Raw genomic sequence first — 19097 nt, 5'->3', positions numbered from 1 at the left:
AAATCAGCCAGTCAGTGTAACGTCCCTTCCCCCCGGCGCCTCCGGGTGGGCTCCCCAGGAGCTCTCCGGGGCCACATCTGGATTTTACGCTGTCACGCTGAAATCTGCCAAAGCCACGCGCGCTGCAATTAAAGCAACATCCCGATCCAAGAGGCGAGGGCTAGACGGCAGCCCTCAGTCAGGGAACAGAGGGAACAGCAGGCTGCGGCAAGGAGCTGGGATACTGCTGGGAAGGCAGCGGTGGGAACGGCTGCAGGAGAGCAGGGAAAGCTCAGCAAATCCTGGAAGAGCTGGTGATGCGTGGAAAAAGCTAAAGGAACCACGTGGAGACAACTTCCCACACCATCTCAGACTGGCTGGTGGAGCATATGACAAATACAAATATATGTCTTATTCTGAAGCTTCAGGTTTGTCTTTTAGAGCACAACTATTGCCCATTTCCCCCACAGCAACGCGGGGACAGCTTGCCACAAAGCTCACACGCTGAGGGTAAGAAAAGCAGCCCCTGTTTGGAACGGTGCACAGCCTGCACGCAAATGAAATGAGAAGCCTGCAAAGCATCCCGTGGGAGGCTGCAATGTGGTGGTGTACCAGCCAGGGTCTGATCTGGGAGGGGGAGGACAGAGAACATCAGGAGATAAGTCTCTTAAGGCACCCCTGCAGGACCACAAGCAGCCCAGGGTGCAGGAGCTGTCGCGTGTCTGTGGCCAGGCTGCGTGTCAAGACACCACCAAAATTCACGAGTGCATCCAGGTGGAGAGAAGGCAGATGCAAACACGCAGGCAAGCGTGGGCTGTAGCTTCCTGGTCCAAATCTAAAGCACAGTCTGAGGAGAACCCAAGGCTCCAGACGAACCATGCAATTAGGAGCATTTTGGCACCTAACTGACAGGGGAATTGGTCACCGAGGCACTTCTAAAAAAATGCCACCTTATGCTCATCTTTATCTTCAAACATCTCAATACAAATAAAATCTAGTCCTTAGCACTCCTGCCCAGAAGGGGAAGCCACTGAAGCTGTCAGTAATCATCCTGCTAATGCCTGCCAGAAAATAATCAACTTGCTCGCTTGCTGGTGAGCAAGAGGAACCAACCCCCAAACTCAGCTCCTTCGCTGCAAATAACAGATGGAAAACTGCGTTTGTCCAGAGAATCAAGATGCAGAATCAGACAGTGCCATTTCATCCTATTAGTCACTTCTTAACCAGTCTCCTTTGCACTAGTTAGCACTCCCTGAACTAACCGAAGGCTGCTAGAGCAAGCCTTCTCCTCTCCCCAAGGGGTGTCAGGAGGCATTAACCCACACCAGCCTCTGCAGACTCTCTGGGTTTCAAAGGCAGCCTCCAGCTCCTGCACCTCACTGTTTGGACAGTCCTTCCCCACACCACGCAGCCACTGACGCAGAGATGAAGCAAATGTTCAAAGAAAATAGTTGCACACTGAACAGCTTTGCAACTAACCTTGATCAGCCATCACAGGCAGGATGGTGCTCCCCCAGTAACTTCTCCCATGGCTAAGGCAGCGATCAGGCTGCCAGCTCCTCGGTAGGTGCAAGCATCCCCTTCACTACACGCCCTTGCTGGCGGAGAGAGACAACCTTCCCGGTACCAGACCCAGCACTGCTTCTCTGCTCCCCCTGACTGCAGATCCCCCTGCCAAAGCAAGGCGGCCGGCAGTGCCACTGCCCCAGGCGAAGGGACAAGTCCTTCCAGTTCATTAGGGAAGGTTTCTTGTGCAATTTGCTGCCTCACTAGCTCCTGTTTAGACAGCCTTTGTTCCCTGTCCACAGGAGCGCATGAAAGGTTTGGACGTCTGTACATGCTCAGAGGATGCTGTCCCCTGGGCTTGGTCAGGGAGGATCGCAAAGAGCTCACCCAGATTTTAACCTCTTGAGCTTTGCGCACCGAAGTGCTCTAAGTGCAGCCGCGGGTCCCCTCCCACGCCCTAATGCAGGACGCCCACGCAAGCCCTCGGTCAAGGGGAGCTAATGGCTTCCTTTGCCTTTTGCTGCTGCTGCTCCCGCACCCTGCCGCCAGCTGAAGGACGGACATCCAGCCTAACAGGAGCCTCCGGTCCTGCTCACTTATTATCTTCTGCAGGACTAAAATAGCAGCCTGGGAGGGAGCAAAGATGCTCAAAAGTTCCCATTCACCAGTAACTGCCCAAAGCAGAGAAATACACGAAGCCACAGGGTTTCTCTGGGTGCAGAGCAGCTACTACGTACGGTAGCGATGCAATTCAGAGGTATAATGCTATAAAAAGCATGGGCTGTTCTCAATAAATAGACTTATAAGATTAATTGAAAAGCAGCCCAGTTTCCTATTGTTAACACAGAATAAAATCAGCATTCATTAACTGCATGGTTCCACGTTTATTCAGCTATGAGCGGTCCCTGTTGCAGCCTCACCCATGACTTTCTGGCTCCTTTGGGAGCCCTCCTGGACAATTACAGCAACAGGAGATAACGGCTGTAGTTCAGGTACCAAACTAGACATGCCTGAATATTTGAAGTTCCTTTTACACCCAAACCTTGGCAGCATCAATGTCTGAGTATGGTGCAGCTGCAGTCAGGGCAAAGAGGATCGTGATCCTCTGAGTCGGTAGCAAGCTCTGGGACAGAAGTTTTTAAACAATACAAACAACCCGGGTGCTAGTGTAAATAGCCCAAAGACTTTTCCAAGACGGAGTCACAGATCAGGTGTTACGGCCTCGCATTTCCTCCAGACTGAAGGAGCCAAGTTAGGTCTCACTTATCCTGGGCTAAAACACATTTATGAGTGAAGCTGCTGGAATGAACAACTTGTGCAAATGAGCATATCAGAGTGGATCAATGCATCAAAGCAGAATGTATCTTCTGCCTTTTTTTTCTTTATTATCCTGGATTAAAAATGTAATAAATGCTCTTGGCAGAATTTAAGGCCTGAAGATAGACAAGCCATTGCACAGCCTTTTTACATACCTAAACAGATTTAATTGCTCAATTATTCTAGATAAACATGATAAGTTCCCTGCCATGAATAATTTATAATTCAGCTAGCCACACAATTTATGAAACACAAATCTATGGCTGTGGCAAAGGAGAAGCAAGCAGATGCCATGATCCGAGACACGCCAGCTTGTTACCGAAGGCTGGCCAAAGGAGCAATAGCTCCGCTGCCCGTAGCACAGGGCAAGCCTGATCTTCCTTGAAATCACTCGGACAGCCCTTCATTTGGGTTATCATGTTGCTCAGAGGATGCAAACATTGAAAAAATTAAATAGGCACAAAGTTTGGATGTGGACCTGGAAGGAGACAGGCACAACACACAGCTGCTTCTGTTCACGGTCTGGATGTTGCTGGGTGTCCCACACAGCCCTCCTCAGGAGCTGGCTGTGCTGGGTTCTCCAGGAATTGCACTAGGTGGTCATGACCGAGTTTAAGTTAAGAGCCGCAGGGAAGCACAGTGGAATGCAACGCACTGGAGGGTGGAGGTCTGCAGGGGCTATCACGAGGGACAGCACTTGGGATGCATGGGGAAGACAGGGAAGCAGGACTGCGGGGAGGAGGAAAGGTCCCAGCCAGCTGGGACTTACCACACTCTGAGAGACCTGAGAGAGGGATCTGGAAGGTGTCCAGAAGGAGGGTTAATCCTAAACCCATGACAAAGCCATCCCAGGCAGCCCAGGCATCCATGGCAGAGGGGTAAGGAACCGCAGCGCTGAGCATCTCTTGGGAAAACTGTTGTACCAACCACACATCAACTACTAAGAGGGGCAGGTACCACCTCTGGGCTCCAGCAACCCCACATGAACGCAAGAGGCTTTCCCACAGGGCTCAGGGCCATATCATAAACCTTGAGGACCTTTATGAACCCCCTGAGAAGCAAATGAGAGGCGCTGGGTGGGTTTCCTCCAGCCTGGGCACCCAGCACTGCCTTTCCTTGCCCTTTGGGATTTCACCCTGAAATCCTGCAGCAGCAAGAAGCGAGGGCTGTAATGCTACTGAAAGGTTTTGCCTGTCTCCTCTGCCCTGGGCAGGATCAAACAAGCCTGCATCACTGCCGACAGATGTTTGTCTAATTCAGTCTTTAAAACTTCCCATTAGTTGTGGATTTACTGGGTGGGCAGCAAAAGGGGGAATAACAGGGCTTTGGCTTAACCATCCTCACTGCTAGAAAATGTTCCCCAAATATTAGCCTAAATCTTCCTTGCAGATGGACTCAGGTCCGTTACTTGCTCGCCCACAAGACCACAAACACTGCACAGGAACTATTTTATCCATTAAAACCAGCCTGTGACCAGCTTCCCTGCTGAAGGTGTCCGTCCAGGGGAGCACGTCCAAGCACCAAGACCACAACGTGCAATATGTCTCCTCGAGGTGACTGGCCACCAACGTCACACTGCAGAACTCGTAGCCTTGATCTCCCCTGGGGCTCCGCGGCACCTGCGTGGCCTTCAGACACAATGAATGGTTTTCTGTCTTTCAAGGTACAGTTTCCATGCGCTTTCAGGAGCTGCTCAGGCAGCTTCGGAGGACCGCATGCTATGAAAGGAGCTCAACTTTGCATGTTCCCATCAAAGCAGCCTACAGACCACCTGCCCCCAGATCCACTTCTTGTCTTGCCTTTTTCCTCCAGAAATGGGCTTACAAGTACGGCCGTAATCACCAGAAACAGCTTGTCCAGTCACCAGCTACCTACTTGAATAAATTAGCACAGGCTTTCTGTGTCGGAATTCCTATCCTCATCCAAATGTACCTGGACCCAGCTCAAAAGTCATCATCTACTAAGTAAAATGGACCAATTTAACACAAAAATCTGCAGACACTTAGAATTTGAACAGATACCTGTAAAGCCACATCCTCGTTAATTAGGCTTTTATAGTCATTACATACCCTCTCAGAAGGGAATACTTAATTGCAAGCCAGTCTACAACAGCAATCATTCTGTCTCAAAAAAACAACAACGAAAAAGAAATCTTTGCAAAGCAAGACTAAAATTGGTCATTCAAATAATGATTTTTTCCTTGCTAATCTAAAGTCACTATTGCCATGGAGATCTAAACTGATACACCCCAGAAAAGTGAACAAACTCTTAATCAGAAAGAATCCTGCTCTTTGCAAGGCTCCCTCTTCTGCCATCACCCAAGCCACATTATGAAGTACCCAGTTAAGGGAGCTGCCCACTGCCCTCCTGATGGGGGGCTCAGGGGACCACCATAGAGCAGCCTGGGACCCCTCTGCCCAGCTTAAACACCAGGCAAGCCTTCAACAAAAGCTGGCTTCATTCTGCTCAAACAGGGGGCCAAGTCTCTGACTGCAAAACTAGAAACCATTACAGAAGAGAAAAAATTCTGAATAGAGAAATTGCTCCGTTAAAAAAACTTCACATAAATCTTTCCTCCACCTTTTTGGGCTTCTTAGCTTTTCTTTGAAAGATGCCGGAACAGCGGCAGCTTCGGGTCAACGCAAAAAACCCCAACCAACAAAGCCACGCCAGACGCACCATTCAGGAATTCTCTCCCAAACATCCTTTTTGTGCAAACACACCACTTCCAAACGCTATTTTAATGCTGCCCTTCGCCCCTTACTGCCCACACAGCCGGCTATCACACCCCACGGTGCACGGGGAGCATCCCCCTTGCCGAGGCAGCACTCCCGCTGCTGAGCTACAGCGGCATTTCCAGTACCGGTGGCTGCAAAGAGAAGATGGAAAGAGAGATGGAGATGTATTGGACACAGTGGTGCATGCAACCCAAGCAATAAATACCAGAGGAATAAATCAGGTTGCTCATTTGAGCAAAGTATTTAAGAGCTCCTCAACGAGGGCATCCATCCACACCAGTACAGCCAACAAGTCAGTCTGCAGGAGCAGGCCAGTGTTTAATGAAATCTCAAATTAACTTGTCAGGCAACAGAAAAAAAAGCCCACCACTTCTCTTACTTGTAAATATCGTATTTTTGGTTACAGTATCACAGCTGTGACAGACAGCTACCTCTAGGCAGCTGGCCCATGCCTCTGGCAGGACATTTCTGAAAAGATGCACAGTTTCTATAAAACCATTTCTTACTCAAGCCCTGTAGCTCAGTGCATCGTCTGTAGGTGCTGAGCATGCTCAGCGCCTCTGCACTGGGCCCCATCCACCAGCACTGCCACCGCAGCCAAGGGCGCGCTGCACTGCCCTACTCGGGAACGGCACCGCTCCCCGTCCGTCCAGACCCAAAGGAAACTACAGAGGAGCAAACCGCACAGTGCGAGCTGATCTCACCCTCCTTTAATTTGCTCCAACGTCAATTAGAAACCACTTTTGGAGAGAAACAATGAATCTCATCACCATGCCCCAGCTGCGGACCCAGCAGACTGGAGGGCATCACCAGTCACAGGACGGACTGGTTCGCAGGCGAGAGAGCAGGAGCGGTCGCTGCTCTCTCCATTTCCAGTGTTCAGCGGGAGGGGTCTTGCCTCCAAGTTTCAAGTGCTAGGCATCGAAACCTCCAGCTGAATGGTGGGAGCCAAGCGGACTGCAAGCACTCAGCCCCAAACTGCCCTTGGTCGGGCTGGCGATGGATGGGTTGGCCAGCAAGGGGGAAGCAGCAGGATCTGTGCACCGGGGGAAAAAACATTTTACATCCAAATAAATACCACCTTTCCACAAGCTTTTAGCTGCCCACAGCCTTGTCTGTTGGTGTTAACAACCCTGCCTGGCCAGGCTGGCTCCTGGCACTCTGCAGAGAAAGAAAACAAGGAGAAGCACGTCTGAACCAGTGTGCAGCAGGTGTTGGGATGCAAACCAGCACACTGTGCATGGCCAGCATCACCTTGGGGGCTGCTGCTCACTGGTGCACACCGACCCACTTGCCCAGGGAGAGGGTCTTGCTGTCCTGAGATGTTTGCTTCCTGGTGGGATGCAGGCTGGGTGGCACAGAACAAGTGTCTGCAGCTGGAGGACATGGGAAAAGGGGGTGGCCGGAGAAGAAGGGGGACTTGGGGCAACGGCATGAGCTGGCCAAAACCATCAGGATGGGCAATGAAACCTTCACTTTTTACAAAAAGTAACATAGCGCCCAGTGTGGGCTCTCGGTTGGGGTGGCATGGCTTTGGGCTCACTCACTGCAGTGGTGCTGGAGCTGTTCAGCACTCCCCAAATGACATGTCCTTCAAAACTATCAGATCACGGGACTTTTCTGGGCAGACCTGTCAAAACTTTACACCCAGGATCTGCATAAAGCATTATTTCAGCACATCCTCTGGGTCTCAGTGAGAATTTAGCACCTGGAATTAGTTATGGAAAACAGTATTTCAGAAGTCGCCGGATTTTTTTCTTTCTAATTCAATAAAGCAATAACGATAGTCAGCTGGGAGCAAGTAATGGGATCCCAGAAGCAGCTCGAAGACAGATGGCAGCAGCCGCATGCCTGTTTGGTGATATTTCTCAAAGCACTCTCCAATTTGAAAGCCACAATCATATCATCTGGAAAATTAATATGGCAGGTCAGAACATAAGGTAGAGTTTGTAGAAATGAATTTCAGGGCATTAGCTGGTCTGGCCCAGCATCTCAGTACAGACTTGTGACTTAAAAAAAAAAAAAAAAAAGAAAAGGAAAGGAAAAAAAAAAGAAAAAGAAAAAGAAAAAGAAAAAAAAATAATCAGGATTCATGCCCCAGTCTGCCAAAGGTCCCTTGGCCAGGTTGCTCAGGACTAGATGAAAGCAGCACGTCTGAGCAGAATGGCTCAGATGAACTGGGCTTCACCTTTTGGGGGGGATGCATCCTCTGCCCCAGCACTGTTGGTCTTGCATTAGCACGCTGTGCTCCATCAAACACCAAGGGTATTCGCTTTTCTCGAGCTCAAAAGGTTTTGCAATATGTGGAGTGTACACTGCCCATCAAAGGCAAAACAGGCAGGCATGCTCAGGGACAAGCCTCTCCCCATAGTAAGAACGCTCATTATTTCTGAGGAACCCAGAAATTCAGGTAATTCAACTCTTCCTCAGGTCCCCAGGGTAATTTTAGCACAGACCACTAGTTTTCAGCCAGACCTCTCAACTAGGCCTGGTATTTTATCTACTAGGCATCATATTCTGCTCACGGGGGGGAAGGAGCAGCAAGCAGTGCCGTCCAGGAGATCAGGAGAAACATGGGATGCCTCCCAGGGAAGAAAGAAGACATGGTACAGCTGAGAGCACAGGAGGGGCTCAGCAGAACCAGTGTGTATCCCAGAACCACCATGAAGCTGGTTCTGGTGGAACCTCACACTTGAGGAGTTGCAGGGACGTGGCCTTTCCAGCTTCCCACCATCCCCCGCCCCCATCCCTGCCTATGTCCTTAGGCATTGGGGTACTCTGCAATTAAGAGAGAAGGGGAAAAAAACCCCAAAATTAAAATCCCAAGGGGTGCTCCTGTTCCTAGAGCCAGCCTAGCAGTGCTGCCACTCTGGCACGCCCTGCTGCACTATACGTGCACACCTATACATTTGCATCCTTAGCAGGCTTTTAATAGAGAACGCTTGCTGAGCCCACGTTTCTTGCAAAGCCGAGTTACGTGCAGTGACAAGCTCGTTTGCTCTTTGGGGACAGGGCTTCAAATAGCTGCTCGCTTGTGGCAATTAAAACGGGCAGAGCGCTGCCACCAACTCTGCTAGCCTGCGCTGTGACTGATGCAAGCACTGTCTGTAGCGCTCTGATAAGGATATTGGATGATTCAGAATAATCTAGGCTTTGCTGAACATATGAGCCCAAGTGTTTGTGCTTCTGTTTTCATCTAACGGGAATACTGTGTCGTGCTTGTTAGAAGGGGGAGAGGGTGGCTGGAGGTAGGTGGGCACCAAAGCTTCCTTTCCGTAAGACTGATGGGCACATCTGTCCTGCCCACCACCTGGGTCCCTTCCATGGAGGTCTGCAACTCAAGCATCTGGCCAGTCTGACCCCATGGCTTGGACATAACAAGGGGGTGGCAGAGCAGGTGAGGAGGGAGCAAAATGTCAACGTTAACTCCTCTTCCCCTCCTGGTTTGTTTGGGGTTTTTTTGTGAGCTGCGACCCAGCGGCAGGACTGCCGCACAAGGAGTTGGGGTTCAATTAAGATGCAGGAGATGGGCATCAAAGTGGGCAGGGCAGGCGGGCAAGGGAGGAAGGGGAGGGGGACACTGACCTTTCAGTCTTCAAAACTGACTTCCAGCTCGTTTAGTGCCATGTTATGTCCACGTCTTAACTTGTTTTGACAAACCTTTAATCTCACAGACTTGCTGCATCATCTGCTCCCCCTCCCATTAAGGCCACATCTCGCTCCCTGGATTTCCCTATTGAGCCGTTCCATCAGCTTGGCTTGGATTTCACCTGGAGCAGAAAGCCAAACCAATGGCACAGCCCACTTACAGCATGAACCGAATCCAGAACTGAAACATCCCACCCACCGGCCGTTCTTCATCAAAAGGTTTATAGCCTAGATAAAGCAGCATTTCAATCAGAGTTAAATTAACTGGTTTTCATCGCCCAATTAGCACCATATCCCCCCAGATAAGGGCTGCCCAGGAGCACGGCTGCATATTACGCCTCCAGGATGAGGAGCCTGGTGCGACAGCAGGGCGAGGTGTGGGAGCAAGACTGCATAAGCTTGAATTAAGGTGGTGAGGAACACCTCTGCAGGCACGAAGTGCTGTCCCACAAACACCTTACTGCATTCACAGGGCTGTTTCCAGAAATCTCTGATACTTCTCAGTCTGCCACACTGTGTAAATCCCTTTTTAGCATAAAAATGTGACCATGGCCAAGAAGCAGACAAGAGACAGGGTTAGGAAGAAGCAAGCTGGTATCTGGTGATGGGAGCCCACGCAGCTCCATAAATAGCAATGGTGATCAGCTAAAATTCAGGTCAAAAGAGATGCTGCCAAGATGTCACCACCTCTGCCAAGCACTGCTATCTTTAAGGACTGGACGGACCTCCTATGTCATTACCAGCCAGGGTGGAAAGAACCCCATGACAGTGTCTCCTGCTGGGCACCCCTCTGCTGCACCAGAGACGTGGCCCCCAAGGCAGCACCATCGGGGCTGCAGAGTGGGTGCTGGCAGGGAGCGCCTGACACCCCCGTTATAACCACCCTGCCTGCTGCTGCTTGCAGAAAAACAGTAAACAGGAATTAATTCAGCTGGGATCAGATCAAAGCCCGTTGGGGCACGGAAAGCACTTGGAAGTTTCCTCCGAAGCGCTCCCCGAAGGCAGCGCAGCTTTTTACCCCCAAGCACGCATTCAAGACGGTACAAGTAAGGGCTCTAAAGCCCGGTGCAGTTGCTGCTCTCTGGGATATTTTGTGTGTAGTGAGCCCGATGCAGAAGGACACTCAAACCACGTGCAACATTTCACATGCTTGACTGCTAGAAAAACCTTGAGCAGCATCTGCATGAGCAAAATAGCTCCATGCACCACCACAGGCTGTTAATGATCTTATTCCTCTGCCCGGGGACCTCCAGGGGAAGGAACTGAGAGCAAGCAGCAGGCACAGGGAAGCTTTCAAAAACACGAGGAGCCTCAGACTAGGTACCTTGCTCTGCCTTTGAGAGCTTGACAGCCACTTCCAATCCTCCGCTTGGCTTTCTTTTTAATGATAAAGTGATATGTGAGTCGAAAGCTAGAGGAAAAGCATGTCTCATCCAAGCAAACAGCTTGCCATAACTCAGTGTACCGAGGGAAGGACAACGTGGGGCGGTGGTGGCTCAGCGCGTGCAGCTGGCTGGGGTTGGTATTTATCAAGCGACAAAAGATGCCAAGAAGAAAGCAAGCCACTTCCCATCTCTCCAGAGCATTCTTCCTTACTGGCAGCCCTTCACCACCACAGCATCACTCCGGTAAACTATGCTCTCCTGTCCCCTCCAAACAATTTAACACATCCCCACGGACCCTCCCTGTCCCCCCCGGCAGGTCCCTCCCGTTGCAGTTCAGAGCCATCAGCAGAGAGGAGCCACCATGAGCAACACCAGCCCCATTAGTCACCAGGAACCATTTAGCCAAGATATTTTTTTGACATTTTCCACAAATGAATTTTGCATTATTTGAATCATCTACGCAGACAGCAGTGAAAGGCAGCATACTGGGAGGAACAGCCAGAATTACTCATGAGTGCTTCCCACCCCCCCACCCCCCCCCCCCCCCCGCCCCCCGTTAACTGAAATTGCGATCTGTCAAACAGACAATCCGCGTGTCGTTGCAGACGGCTGGGAGAAGCCCCTGCTTGGGCTGCAGCAGGGGCTGAAAAGGCAGACGAGTCATTTATATGTAGAAAACCTCAGCAAGTACAAGTGTGCTACTCTCCAGCTTTGTATTAGTTGCTTTATTCAATGTTAATCACCCCAGTAAAAAAAGATAGAGCAGAAATAAATAAAAGTCCAACCAAGGGATAGCAGAAGCATCCTTCACTGCAACATGGCAGACACAGGATGAAAGGAGGGCTGGGATACTCGGTGCAGGGATAAGGGGATTAAGAGGTAAAGGGCAATGATGAGGAAGGACTAAGGTGTGGGAAATACACACACACCGTGCTGGGCCCGTGCCGCTGCTGCGGGCAGCTCCTGTCCCTGCTGCTGGGGTTGGCATCTGCAGCGCGGGCTGCACCCAAAGAAGCCCTACAGCTCTCTTCAAGAGTATTTTGTGAGCTAGGCAGTAAAAACATGCTCTTTGTGATTGCACCGAATACTCTGGTTTGTGGTTGGGTTTTTTTTCTGTTTTGGTTTGGGTTTTTATGACGAGAAAATATTGATAGGAACATTGAATTTATCACCCTGGACAAGGAGGCTGGGTGTGTGTTTCCCGCATCTGAGCCCTTTCCCAGTCCCTCACCATCACCCGGGCAGGGGCTCCTCAGGGTAGGCGCAGCCCCAATTCCTGCATCCTTATGCAAAGGCAGCAGCCAAGCAACAAGCCCCAGCTCCTGCAAACAGCATCACACGCCATGCACACAGGTCACTGCTGGCTGAAGCTCTGCTAAAAACAAACAACAAATTGCAATAAAACTCACTTTTCTCTCCTATTGTACAGCCTGATCCAATGGAAAATTTCTCCTGGATCTGCAATGTAATGCTAACGACAGATTTATTTTTACAGCTATATCATGAAGAAGGATGATCTCCAAAAAGAAATCATTCTGAAACAGGCAAATTGACTCAGCAACACAGTGGTCTGGCTGGATATGGGGTGCAACCTTACCACACACAGACACAAAAACCTGTCTACCACCACAGCAGCACACAAATCCTGCCTGCCCAAGGGCGTCCTGGGTTTGATCTGATCACAGGAGGGAAAAAAAACACACTCCTGGACTCGCTGAAAGGTGCACAGAAGGGAGGACTGCTGCTTACAGAGCCAGCCCTCCAGCCCTACCTCTCCAGCTACCCACTCCTCTACCACGGCGAGCATCACACCACAGCGTGAAATCCCCCCGGGGACACCAGACCAGACAAACACTTACTTTTAAATGTTATCCCACTACAGGATCTGCTTTTTGAGATCCAGCATTTTTCAGATCCAACACCCGTTCTTTAAGGGGAGAGGGGAACTCTGATCTCTAAACACAGCCCCACATTTCTGCACGAGCACAGTAACACATCTTGGAGATGCAGTGCCGCACGCATGCCAACAGCTGAAGCTGGAGACTACTTCCCAGCGGGGAAAATGAATAGCCAGCGAGGTCCCAAGGGCAGGAGAAAACCTTGTTGGCTTTGCTGTTCAGTAAGGGAAGACAGCGTGTAAATGTAATCTTGCAGCTCCTCCTCTGTCACTCCCCTTGTAAAGAGCTAAATCAACCACAGAACTGACGTACCCAGAGAAAACTTGGAAATTTAGGAGATGCCACGCCAGCACTGCCCTGCAGCTTCTCAGTGAAAAGCCAAGGAGAAGGACCACTTTGGTTGTTTGAAGAGGCAGAGAGACAGGGGAGATCAAATCTCTCATAAAAATCATGTTTAATCATCTACTGGCAAGTAGATGCCCCCTTTCATCCAGCCCTCCCGTGCCCACTCCTTGGTGCCCCCCGAGCTCGCTGCACACAGCTGGAGTCCCAAATCCCACCACATTAACACCCAGGAATGACAGAGCAGCGTGTCAGAGCACAACATATTGTAGAACATGGCCTCAAGCCACGTAAATTACAGAAGCATAAATTACTGTCACACTCCACCAACGTCAGGGCTGCCCAGACCACGAGGGACCAGCACCCAGCTACTCCTCCCCAAATCCCTTCAGCATCTATTAGACCTCAGGGTAAAACCACTGACGCCAACAGGGATTTTGCCCACGCTTAGACAGCAGCATCACAGACCTGAAAATGGCTGGATGTTCAATGAATGACAGGCAGGAGAAGAGATGGATGAGAGGAAGAGATTGGGGATTTACCGCTATTAATAAAGGCCATTGTTTTAATGTAGAACTAATAACCCCCTGACGCTCCTAAGCACAGCCCTTTGCTTGCAGGGCTGCTGAACTAGTCAAGCCAAAGCCTCTTGAAGCGTAAATCCTTCAGACTGGGCCCTTAATTCACAAAAATTACTGAAAGTCAGACACTAGCAGGCCGCAAGGTATAAAACAGAACGGCCCTTAGGAAAAGCAGCACAGGAACACCTTCACAATTTCTGTGACATCCAGTCTTCTGATTTTGGTGGGGTTTTTTTAATTTGTTTTTTTTAACCGTCATTTGCTAAATGAATGAGGTGATGCTGTGGGTAGGCACCACTCCTGCTGGTGGAGCTGGGCTGGAGAAGGCTTTGGACCAAGGCCATCCCTGAAGCGCCAGCGATGCTCTGCTGAGCACTTTGCCATCCCTCTGCTTCCCCCAACTCCTTCTTTGCTCCACTTTACCCAAATTTTCTTACACCATTGAGCTGAAAACCAGCTACTGTTAGATTATGATAGGATAAATACAGCCCTACATTGTACATTCATACTTACACTACTTCATTCTCATCTCCTCAGCTCATGGTCTATTTTCCATTAACACAATTTAAACATTTACCTAAAAACCTTAAACTATATTTGTGGGTTATCTCCTCCTGCTACAGGTAACTCAAGCACTGCTGAGACGTTTGCCTCTCTTGGCAAATGACCCTGACTACTGTTGGGAAACGAACCAGTAAGTTTTTAATCCTCCCTGAGGCTTTTTACATTTTGCTTGCTGAAGGTCCGTGATAATCTTACATGGCACTGAGCATGTAGGGAACAATTTATTCTCAAATATTTTAAATATTTCATATTTTCATATTACATTGTATTCATAAAGTGCAAAAAAATCTCTTCAGTCTCCCTAAGTAGAGCTAAAACCGTGGGCCAGAACTGGAGTTTAACAAGTATCACCACTTCACAGTCACAACTACAGCACACACACTCAGAATGGCCTCGACAAAAGCAGGGATTTGAAAAAACAAAAAGTCATTTACTGACAAACACACACGTCTAAATATGCTCCTTTTATTCAGCGTGGGGAAAAAATCTTTATCTATTGTGTGCAACCAAATACTTAGAAAACTGCATCTGAGGAACGCTATTTCAAATTGAAAAAAGCACAATAGAAACGTAAGGCAGAATGCAAAGATCTTCTATAATCCCAAACGGTTCCAAGCAAACCCGTTAGGCAGCCAGACATTTTGAGTTTCATTTCAGCACTAAATGAAGCATGTATTTTAATGCTGTGCCGCTGCTCTTGATTAAAATCAAAACCAAGTTCTACATTTTTTCCCATTAGCACTTCGGATAGGGCAGAAATGAATTAAAAGAAACCCAACAAATTTTAAGAGAATACTGAAGAAGAAATTAATTTATCACATTAGCAACGTGCAATGGCACTTCAAAACCCCAGAGAAACAGAAAGGATGCCTGCAGGTTACTCCTTACAATACCAAACAGAGCAAATCCAATCAGGTGAACACGCTGCAGGATCAGTCAGGCGAAAGCCACAGGAGCGGCATTACAAAGTGAAAGATGTACAAAAAGAGGATTTTCTAAACCTATTGTACTGGCTCAAAACCGAGCTGTTCCCCCCCCAGAGGAAATGACAGCATTGCTGGTACGGTCCTGCAGAGCAAGCTGTCAAAAAAAGACCCTAGGAAAAGAAGTTTTAATGAGAAATTAAAAACCCTAGTAGAATGCTAGGGCTGCAATACTGCATTTAAAATAACACATCTCCATTCAAAAAAACCATTTCCTACACGTGAGTGTAAGCAAACTGTCACATTTTACCAGGCTGTTTCATAACTTTGTGTCTTTAATGGTGCCACCACAACCCCTGCTTCACATTTCCCCCTGCTTCAAATAACTGCCTACGGCAAGAGCACTGCCCTTTAGGAGTAACGTGAATGAATGGGAAAACTGGCACACCAGCACACCACCAAATTGAAAAAGATGACAGCGGTTATTTCGGAGCGCGGAGATGAACAGAGGGAAGAACATGATTATCTACATGTAAAATACAGAGTGACACAGACAGCAGACAGGAACTTTTTTGCCCTGTCTTCTGTTTGCCCAGTCTTGTGAAACAAGAACGAGCTGGTGCTCAAAAGGCATAGAAAGACAACGAATAAAAAAAAACCAAAAAGGTTTTTTTTTAGTTTTTTTTTTTTTTTGCTCAGCAAGGAATCAGCTCAAGATGCCATAGAGGACAACTGCTTCATCATGGCAATGCACTACTTGCCTTTAAGACAAAATGCCCATCAAGCCATGTGAAAAGGAATAAAAAAAAAAAAAGAAAAAGAAAAATAGTATTTCAAAGTAACGTATGTGCTTCTGAGCAGACGGTGTCACCTAATTATCCAGTTAATGGTGTTTTGCTAGGAGGTACAGTTAACACTGAAAAATCTGCTCTTGGTATTGCAAGTGGCAGGATGGAACATGATGGACTACAGCTCATACACGAAGTCTGTTGTTATTTTACTTATATATGTAGATATATATAAAAGCTATTTTATAGCATATATATCTACATAGATAAATAAGACACATCAAGCTTGCATAAACATGTTATTCTCAAAACCAGGCTCTCAAAACGGTTTCAGAAATCATCACACCAAACAGGTACTGGGGCTCCCAGCCTGCCACACCAGCGGTTTCTGGCAGTGCCACAGATGGTGCAGCAGAGGATGTACCAAGTAAAACATAATTTCGGTTTCTCTTGGGTTCAGTTTTCTTAGAAAAATGTACTATTTTTGACAATTTAATCCCGCTAGAGCGCCTTGAAAGCAGAAAGAGAAGTTACAATTCCGTATCTACTACAGCACAGACTAGAAACAAACTATTCACGTGAAAATATATTCATAAGGAAATGCAAATAGAAAATACACCCCACAAATCACCTCCTCAGCAATGCTGTGCAGCCACCCTGCAGCACCGGCTGGGTCTGAGGGACCAGGCTGGATGGATGATTTTCCCTGTGAGGATGGTCAAGCAGTGGAGCAGGTGGGTCCATCCTTGGGAGCTTCTGAGACCCAACGGGGTAAAGCCCAGAGCTCCCTCACCTGACTCTGCTTCGAGCAGAGGCTGGACTCTGTGACCTCTGGAGGTCCTTTCCAAGCCAGCTACTACCATCAAGGGAGAGCAACCTCTGAGCTGCCTCCCCTTAACCCTTTTTAACACCACCAGACTGCTTCAGACACCTTCCTATGTGACTCTGGAATAGCAGCACCAGTAATTAGGCCAAGGAAAGCAAGTCACCCTTGAGCAAGGCAGTAACCACCGCCGCTCCCCAGCCAGCCAGCACAAGCTGCAGACACTTCCCTGGGACAACTGTTTTCAACCTCCAGCACCCTCAATGATCTACTTGCAATTCCTAAGTCATAATATGCTTGCTGTTGAAATGCATATTAAACTCAGACCAAACAAACAAAAAGTCACATCTTTTTTTCATCCCAGGTCCCATTTTTTTGATTTGACGTTTAAAAGTGTTCCGCAGTCAATCGCGTTTCAGAGGGCACAGAAGCCCAGAGATCATCATAGAATCACAGAATGGTTCGGAAAGATCATGCAGCTCCAAGCCCCCCGCCACAGGCAGGGCCCCCTCCCCCCAGCCCCGGTGGCTCCCAGCCCCATCCAGCCTGGCCCGGAGCCCTGCCAGGGTCAGGGCACCCACAGCTGCTCTGGGCAATGTGTTCCAGCACCTCGCCGCCCTCACGGGAAAGAATTTCCTTCTAATAGCTCATCTAAACCTGCCCTCTTTTAGCAGAGGGCAGATTTAGATGAGCTATTAGGATATTAGATGCTAAGATTTAGCATCTCTAAGATGCTAAAAGAGGTGGCCCAGAGATGCCAAGCAGAAACTCTGTGCACACGTATTGTAATGTGGGCACCTGCAAGAGACTCGGAGTTCAACCCACTGTGGGCAAGTTCTTGGGGCAAGGCAGAGGAGACAAGGTCCAGGCTGACCAGGAACTGACCAATTGATGCATTTTTGTTTATTTGCTCGTTAACTGATACTATTCAGAGTAGTTGGTCAACTTGCAATGCAATGCTTAGACAACAAAATAAATGTTTGGCAAATCTATTTAAAAGCAAAACAGAAAAGTGGCCCATGGCATTTCCTTGCAGGAGCCTGAACTGCCACCCCAGGGCCCTTCATCGAGATCTGAGACCTTATAACGATGTTTGCAGGGGTGAATACCTCTTTACAGGGGTACAAAAGCAGTACCCAGCTAATTATGTCTCACTATACCAGGGGTATCATCTACCCCAACTCTCCTTCCACCAAGAAAAGGGACTGGAAGGCAGGAGCATCTCTCAAACAACAGTGTTTAGAAACCACCGTGTCCGGTGTCAGGAGCAAGCATTGCGTGCTTACCAGGAAGAGCAACCGGCAAGAGAACAGGGGTACCCAGGGGACCCCGGTGCCCGAGGCCTGTTTTCTCACACACTGCAATAGTACAGTGGCTTTCCAAAGCGCAGCTTAAAGTTCATGTTTCTCCCGAGAGTAGGAATCCCCGTGGTTTGGCTCTTAATAGCTGCACGTTGCATCCACGATGCTTCCCACCCTGCGTGGGGGTCTCTGACCTGACAGGTTGGCACAGAGAGCCCCAGACCCCAGCCAGCCCCAGCACCCCCTGCTCGCCGCCGCTGCCAGATCCGCCTCCGGGAGCCCTGTGCATCCATTTCGCACATCCCACGAGACGCTCCCCCAGCAAGGCATCATCTTGCGCACGACTTCACACTTCTCTCCTGCTGCCGAGCATGATGCTGTCTGAAACTCATCCGCCACCAAGACATCATCACCTGGGATGAGTCAGGGTCTAAGATGCTCAACACCTTGGGGTTGCCAGCAACCCCTCTGCTCCCCTCCTGCTGTTGAGTCCTTCGATTTCAGGACAAGTTTGTGGACGTGGACCCCAGCCAAAAATTCTGGAGTCCCAGTAACAGAGACTGAACCCCTCTAGTGATCTACCATTTCCTTTTAACTGATTACCTCCTGGGTCTCGTTAAAGATCACATTATCACCATTATCCCCTGACTAGCCAGCAGAGCCCTTGCTGTTGGTCAGTGCTTTGCTTGGAGAAAGCCAGAACCTCTCTTTGCAAGCCTTGGCAGCAGCCACCCCCCAACCCCACCCCCGCGGGGGGTGCCCGAGGAAGGCGGCGTTACCTGGGTGAGGTGCGGGTTGGGGTTGAAGCCGCACTGGTTGCAAACTTTGCTGTGACACTGGGTGCAGAGGTTGAAGTTCGGCTGCCCGGGGGAGGAGGTCAGCTCCGTCGTCTTGCATATGGGGCAGAGCGTGCTGCTGGGGAGGGGGGCGATCTGTGGGAGCGAGTAGGGAGAGGTAGGGGTGCTGCCCCGGTCTGGGGACACTGAGGGAGACCTCCCCGAGCCCTGGCTCCTAGCGTCCACCTGCAGCATCTTCCACGGTGCCTCTGCCGGCGCTCCGGGCTGGCCCCGGCCCCTCATCTCCTGGGGGCTCTGGGAGCTGGGCACCGTCTGGGCGAAGGGGGGTGGCGCTGACCGCTGGCCTGCAGCCTGATCCAGCTGCTCTGGTCTCCTCAGCGGGCTGAAACGTCATTAAAAACACACACAATAAGCCCAAGTTCAGTACATTCAAGTGATGCCAGTCAATGCAGAAAGCACCTACAGCCCCCTCAAGCCCCCCAAAGCCCCAGCCCAGCCGGCGCAGCG

General features: G+C 49.5%; 1 protein-coding gene across 4 annotated transcripts in view; it reads right to left on the bottom strand.

Annotated features, from left to right (window-relative positions):
* BSN (bassoon presynaptic cytomatrix protein) overlaps positions 1-19097 on the bottom strand; it is a 100325-nt gene that overhangs the window by 55047 nt on the left and 26181 nt on the right. For 3 of the 4 annotated variants that reach the window (XR_013928114.1, XR_013928115.1, XM_080387469.1), the window contains exon 2: positions 18573-18972. Coding sequence is in view for 1 of the 4 variants with exons in the window: in XM_080387469.1 (XP_080243595.1) it covers positions 18573-18972 (400 nt within the window). In the remaining 3 variants the exon portion in view is untranslated. Of the gene's footprint in view, positions 1-1458; positions 11121-18572; positions 18973-19097 lie in introns of those variants that run through there. The other variant, XR_013928116.1, reaches the window with a different exon arrangement.

The sequence above is a fragment of the Falco punctatus genome (assembly GCF_963210335.1).
Source record: "Falco punctatus genome assembly, chromosome: 4".
In the NCBI taxonomy this organism is placed as follows: domain Eukaryota; kingdom Metazoa; phylum Chordata; class Aves; order Falconiformes; family Falconidae; genus Falco; species Falco punctatus.
This window is presented reverse-complemented; position numbering and strand designations above follow the sequence as displayed.